Genomic DNA, 7056 nt, shown 5'->3' with positions numbered 1-7056 from the left:
ACCAAAAAAAAACAAAGCAAAATAAATCACTTTTAATCTTAGCACTTATTTAGTTGACAGCAGTCCTACTTCTAAAAGTATCTGTGAGCCAAAAAAACACATCTGTGAGAATAGTTATCTTTATTAAAATGCTTGTATAAACTTAGGAAAGATCACCTTTATGAAATGTATATATCGATAGTGATTATTACATACAATTACATATAAGGTCAGTGTTGTAATTTTGAAGGTCCCTGATGAGTGAAGGACAGCATTGGACTGGGGTGTAGCCAGTGGTAAAGTGATTGCCTAGCAAGTATGAGGCCCTTGGTTTGTTTGATCCACAGTACCTCAGAAAAATAAATTAAAAAACAAAGAACAATATTATATTTTAAAAAAAAAAGATTTAGTTCTCACATTAATGAAAAAGGCCTAAAAGATTACTCAGAGAAGAATCCTAAGTTCCAGTATGGCATCTCTTTGACTGATTTCTGATAAGGAAAACTGAAACCTTTCTTTAGGTGGGATATCACTAGGATAATCTAGAACAAATCAAAACAAAATATTGTTGCAGTTAGTTTGGCCTTTATGGAGAATTCTTTGTAAATTTGATAGGTTGGAATAGCCTTTCTAGGTGCTGTGTTTCTGACAGCACAGCTCTTAGGTTTGGTTTTATTTGTCTGTCATTTGAAATAGTCACGGGAGACAAGCTTGTAACATGTTCTCCTTGTTTCTAGATCTTATGTCGTCTCTCTAAAGATTTCTTTCAAATATGACATCAAATTATTTTAGTGAGGTATTGCTACAAAAGAGGTTGAGTTTTCTTTTAGATGCTTTTACTAAAAGCCAGCAGTATCTCTCTGGAGCCATACTGGAACTTAGGATTCTTCTCTGAGTAATCTTTTAGGCCTTTTTCGTTAATGTGAGAACTAAATCTTTTTTTTAAAAAAAATCTCTGTGCTTAACAGCAATGCTTGCTGTCTACCAAAGACATTACTAGGGGCTGGAGAGATGGCTCAGTGGTTAAGAACACTGACTGTTCTTGCAGAAGACCGGGATTTGAATCTCATCACCCACATGGCAGCTAAGAACTGTCTAAACTCCAGTTCTAGGGGATCCGACAGCCTCTTCTGTCCTTCGTGGGCATTGCACAACATGGGCACACTTAATGTGCAGGCAATATACTCATATACATGAAATAAAAATAATAAATTAAAAATGAAAATAAGACATTACTAATCTTATTTGGACTGATTATAAGTTAAACATGAGAAAACCTTACCCATAGCTTCTTGGAGATGTACTTTTTTCAGTCTCTGGCACTACTGGGTATCTCCCAGGAACAATGAGATTGACAGCTCAGCTCCTCAGGGTTTTTATTAAGTGCCTGTGGTCTATACCACTGTAGGAACTAGTGATAGTATTAGGAATCTAGAGGTACAATGGCATTCAAAACAGATGTCATCCTACTCTTATGAAGTCTATAACCAGATATGCGATAGATCAATATGTAATCAAATAACTATGCTGAGAATGTATAGTTTATGAATAGGAGCTCTTGGATTGTATTTATTAGAACTTGCCTCTGGTCAAAGGATCAGCGAAAGGTTTTTTTTTTTTTTTTTTCTCTACCACTTATCTCTTCTAGTATTCATTGTACTGGTGTCTAACAAAAGACACATTGAACAGACAATCCTATTAATTAATCTTTTATCTTTTATCATAAAAGCAAATCAGTTTTGTGCACTATTGTTTATATTCCTTGAATTCTTTGTAGACTTTATAATACTACAGATACTAGCATGATCCAGATTTTATTTCTTATAATAGACTTGATTTTTTTCTTTAATTCAATTATATTAAACGTTTGGATCTGCAACTCAGTATACTTAATCAAGCAATTATACAAAAAGTAATGCCAAGGGACATTTTTTTAAGTTGAGGTAGTCTGTTTTGGGTTTTCTTTTTTGTTTTGTTTTGTTTTTGGTGATTGCTTTTTTTGTTGCTGCTGCTGTTGTTTTTTGACAGGGTCTTTCTAGTCACTGTGCAACTGGAAGCCATGATGAGATCCACCTGCCTCTGCCTCCCAAGGGGAGGTGCATGACACCACACACAGCTTGAGGTAGTCTGTTTTGAATGCTTTCTTTGAGCATGTAATGGGAACCTCAGTTTTATTCTTTCTTCATTCCATCTTCATGCTGATAAATAAGCTTTCAATTTTAGGATTATATGGGTAGGTTATTAAAGTTAATATGTCAGTATATCGGGTTAAAAAATTGTTGCAGGCTGGGTGTGGTGGTGCACACATTAATCCCAGTGTTCGTGAGGCAGAAGTAGGCAGATCTCTGTGAGATTGTGGCCAGCCTGGTCTACATAGCAGGTGTTCCAGGTTAACTAGGACTACAGGGGGACCCTCAAAAAAAAAAAAAAAACCAAGACAACAAAAATTATTGTTATTGAGATGTGTGTATGCCTCTAGATTTCTTTAACATTAATGACAATGGCATTCTGTACTCTTAAGTAAGGTTAAAGTGTGCTTTTAACTAAAATTTGTTAAAAACTTAGAGGACCATTTTTAACATCTTTATAAATCAGACGTTCTTCATGGGAGTAATTTTTAAAAATTAAAACATGAATAAATTGTGCTATATGACAAAATATATAATTTTATCTCTTTTATAATAAGCATGTTAATTTTACCACCTAAATCTGTTACCATTAATAATAATAGTGGCAAATGTTGCTATTTTAAAAGTCTTTTAAAAATATTTTATTTATTATATTTTAAATTTTGTGTATGAGTGTATTGCCTGCATATATGTGAATATACCCGTGTCGTGTAATGCCCATGGAGGTCAGAAGAGGGTCTAATTCCCCTGGAACTGAAGTTATGGACAGTTGTTAGGCGCTATGTGGGTGCTGGGAATTGAACCTGGGTCCTCTCCAAGAGCAGCCAGTGTTCTTAACCACTGAGCCATCTCTCCAACCCTGGAAATCTTATTTTCTGAGTTAAGTAAAAATAGAAGTTTTAAGATAAATGTAGTGTCTTACTTTTGTCTATATTCATAGACTGTATAACCCAAAACAAATAAACTCTAATGTAAACTATGGATTCTGAATGATAGGTGTTGGTTTATGTTCTTCAGTGGTAACAAATGCACCATTCTGGTGGCAGGTGTTGGTAATAGGGGACACTGCATGTACAGGAAATGAAGGCATGTGACTATCTGTGCAACTTTTTGTTTTACTGTGAACTTAAAATTGCTCTAAAATAATCTTCAGAAAACAACTCTTAAAAAGTGAAGAAATCTTTCTCAAACAAAAGGTAAGTATAATGTTAATAATGAAAATAGAAAATGTGACTATTGCATGTTGCAATGGTTAAATTTTTCATTTTGTGATTTTTTTTTTCCTTTATAGACATTCCACTTCTTCCATCTATTTCGTCTTTGAGTTTAAGTGAAAATGAAGAGAAGAATGGACCTTTTGTGGTACACTGGTTAAACAATAAAGAGTTACATTTTAGTTTGTCCATGGAAGTCTTCTTACAGCAACTTAGGAAAAGTTTTGAACAGCCCTCTTCTGAAGCCAGTGCAGAAGACTCTGTTCAGGCAGATGTAAAATCGGATGAAGGTAAAGATTAAGAAGAATGAAATTTTAAACTTTTGATTAAAATAGCAATCTTTTTTTTATCTTAGGGTAAAACTACTTGTCAGAGATACAAATCCAAGATTGCAGTTGCATAATGCAAATACGCACTGGCTCCTTGGTGTAGATGCTGTGCCTCATGTAACATTCTTCCACATGGTGATTTATGAATCCAGAATTTTCTTTTCTTCTGTTTATTGGTCCCCTAAGATCTGCTACTTAATGAGCTGCTGTGTTAACATTACCAAATAACATTATAAAAATATATAATCTCTTACTCCACACAACAACTAAACTGAATCTGCAAGTTTATTTCTAGCTGATATGCATGTACATTAAAGTTGAGGATCATTGTATGGATGAAGGCAGCTATGTCGCTACTTTGTCACCAGTGCCATACCACATTATATGTAGGGCCATAAACTTTGTTGTATTCATCCTGCCATTGAGAGGGAGAAGGAGAGAGAAAGAGGAGAGAGAAAGGAGGGAGAAAGAGAGGAGAGGAAGCAAGAATATGGGGAGGGGGAGGAGGAAGGGAAGGAAGAGAGAAAAAGGGGGTATCAGCATTTCCTTGCTTTGGCTCATAATTGACACATACCACATACACTTTTACTGTATTGGTAAGAAACAATCACAGGACCCGATAACCATTATGTACCAAACACTGTGAAGTAGTAAGCTATGCTGTGTAGTTAGCCTTCTCTGCTCTTTTTGTGGTTCATAAATGAATATTTTTCCAAAGTACAGATGTAAAAATATGGAACTTTTAGCTAACTTCCATGTCATCCTTCTACAGAAGTCATGCCAATCTTCTCTGTATCGTTCCAGTTTTAATATATTTGCTGTGGAAGCAATTGTGTTTGTTTTGCAAACAACCTAGGCAAAAAACACAGCACATGCCAAGCAAGTGCTCTACCTCTGAGCTATATCACCAGCACCAAAAGTTTTATTTTAATTATGATTTTAAGAAACACGCTGGATGTGGTGGTACACACCTTTAATCCCAGCACTTGAAGAGACGGAGGCAGACAGATCTCAGAGTTTGAGGCCAGCCTGGTCTACACAGGGAGTTCCAGGGCAGCTGTGGCTACAGGGAGATCCTGTCCCAAAAAGGAAAAAAAAAAAAAGAAAAAGACTTGAAAAATAAATAAAATGGTACATATAAGTATAAAGCTTCTATATTGATAATTTCTTGAGTATTTTTTCTACAGATTATTTTTGTGTATTCAAATAAGCGTGTATATTGACAGGTAGTTTTTGTTTCTTTAATTTGTACTATGAGTATGTCCATTCATTAATGGATTAATGGATAGTTTTTCATTTTATTTTTAGTATTCTGTGCCTAAGAAGAAGCTTTAAAATTTCCTGTACTGATAAACATTTAAATTGGCTTAACTAGTTTTTATTATACTTTGTGGTTGTATAATAAGACTTTTTTTTTAATCTTTGTGTGAAGTTTTCTGTGACACATTTCTAGATGAAGAATTACAACATCTAGAAATACCAATAAGTTTTAACATAGTGCCTTATAGTTATTTTTTTCTTGTATCCAAGTGTCTTCTTCCCCATCCTTTTAGCACTGGATCTTTTCATTATACTACTTTTTTATTTTTTGGCTAATTAATAAGAAGAAACTGGCATCTTTACTTTGTATCTTCTTTTTGAAGGAGTATGTGTGGTGTGCATGCAAGTATGTATGTATATTGGCATGTGTGTGGACATATGTGTATGCATGTGTGTGGAGAAACAGTTGACTAGGGTGTCTTCCTCGATTGCCCTTCACTTCATTGAGGCATAGTCTCCCCACTTCCCCTCTCTCTTTCTCTCTGTTTCTCTCAACTTGGAGTTCACGATTCGGTTTGTCTAGCTAGCCAGCTTGCCCCTTGGATTTCCTGTCTCTGTCTCCTGAGTGCTGGGATTACAGGTGGGCACCATGCCTGCCCTGTTGTTAATGTAGATTCTGACAATCTGAACTCTGGTCCTCATGCATGCACAGCAACCACTTTATCCATTGAGCCATTTCCCCAACCCTCTTACTTTGTATTTTCTTTTTTTTCCTAAAATATTTTACTATTTTTATTTTATGTGTATTAGTGTATTGCCTGCATGTGTGTAAGGGCACTTGTGCCATGCACTGCTCACAGAGGTTAGAAGAGGGCATCAGATTCTGCTGCAACTAGAGTTATGGATGGTTATCAGCCACCATGTGGGGTCTGGGAATTGAACTTGGGTCATCTGCAAGAGCAGCCAATGCTCTTAACCTCTGAGCCAACCACTCTTCAGCCCCATTTTGTATTTTCTTGTCATAAACAGAATGAATGTTTTTTGTGCTTTAATCTTACTTGGCTATCTTTTTATGTCTTTTACCGTTTTTGTTACATCTCATTTCCTTTTAAAAAAAATATTTATTTTTATTTTATGTGTATTGCTTGCATGTAGGTAAGTGCACCCATGTCATGCAATGCCCGTGGAGGACAGAAGAGGCTGTCAGATCCCCTGGAACTGGAATTTCAGACAGTTTTTAAAATAATTTAATGATTTATTAGTTTAATAATTTAATAATTTTTTAATAAATAATTTATTGAGAATTCCATACTTGCATATAAGGTATTTTGATCAAATCCATGCCCACTCCCCTCTGCTCCAACTCCTCCCATATTGCCCTATCACTTTTTTCTGTTCATATACTCTTTCTTCTTTAATTAATTAATTTTTTATGGGGCTTTTGGCTACTCTAACATTTCCCCCCTCTGAAGAACTAACTCTAAAATCTTTTAAGTATTAGATAAGAGCTCCCAAATATTTTCAACATTTTTGGCCTTTGGAACAGAATATGTTGCTACGAGGCCCAAGGACATTGTTAGTTTTATCCAAGAAACTGGCTGCTTTTCTTTGGGGTCTTTTTACCCTAACTGCCTAGCCAATTCCTACCTCCTATTCTTATCACACCCCTCTGAAGAGGTTACCCAGCTTGCAGTTAGGGAATCAGGATGCAGACCGCTCAGACTTCTTCCATGCTGAACAGGGACGCAGGTTGAGGCAACTGGAGTACCCCTTCAGTGGGTCTATCTAAAAGGCTCCCAAATTGCATAACTCTTATCTCAAGGAGGAAAATAAAGTCTTTGAATCGTGAATAGGAGATGTAAAGGAGAAGTAAAGGCAAGAATAATTAGTATTACAAGTTCTAGACAGGGAACTAGAAAAAAGTCAGAACGGCAATTTTCAAGTGTTCATATGAGCATCCATTGGAATTTCTTGACAAGGGCTTCCTAAAACATCCCTCTGTTGGGTTTCTCCTCATTTTTCTTTTGTCTTCCAAGGCTGGACTCTAGAGTGATGGCTTCAGGATTTGCTTTCAGGTATTTTGATAGCTGTTAGAGTGGTTAGAATCAGTGTCAGTTCCCTCTCAAAGGCTTCTAGACAGGGGGC

General features: G+C 35.9%; 1 protein-coding gene and 1 non-coding gene across 6 annotated transcripts in view; one reads left to right on the top strand and one right to left on the bottom strand.

Moving 5' to 3' along the window:
• Nucleotides 1-7056, top strand: part of Dmxl1 (Dmx like 1) — a 182538-nt gene that overhangs the window by 50506 nt on the left and 124976 nt on the right. For all 5 annotated transcript variants that reach the window (XM_008847017.3, XM_029570365.1, XM_008847016.3 and 2 more), the window contains exon 10: nucleotides 3400-3612. In XM_008847017.3, coding sequence (XP_008845239.1) covers nucleotides 3400-3612 — 213 coding nt within the window. The remainder of the gene's footprint in view (nucleotides 1-3399; nucleotides 3613-7056) is intronic.
• Nucleotides 4379-4481, bottom strand: LOC115072665. The gene has a single exon (XR_003851695.1). It is a non-coding gene; the product is annotated as a U6 spliceosomal RNA (small nuclear RNA).

The sequence above is a fragment of the Nannospalax galili genome, unplaced genomic scaffold, assembly GCF_000622305.1.
Source record: "Nannospalax galili isolate Female #2095 unplaced genomic scaffold, S.galili_v1.0 scaffold843, whole genome shotgun sequence".
Classification (NCBI taxonomy): Eukaryota; Metazoa; Chordata; class Mammalia; order Rodentia; family Spalacidae; genus Nannospalax; species Nannospalax galili.
Note: the sequence above shows the minus strand (reverse complement) of the source record. Positions and strands in the feature narration are given on the sequence as shown.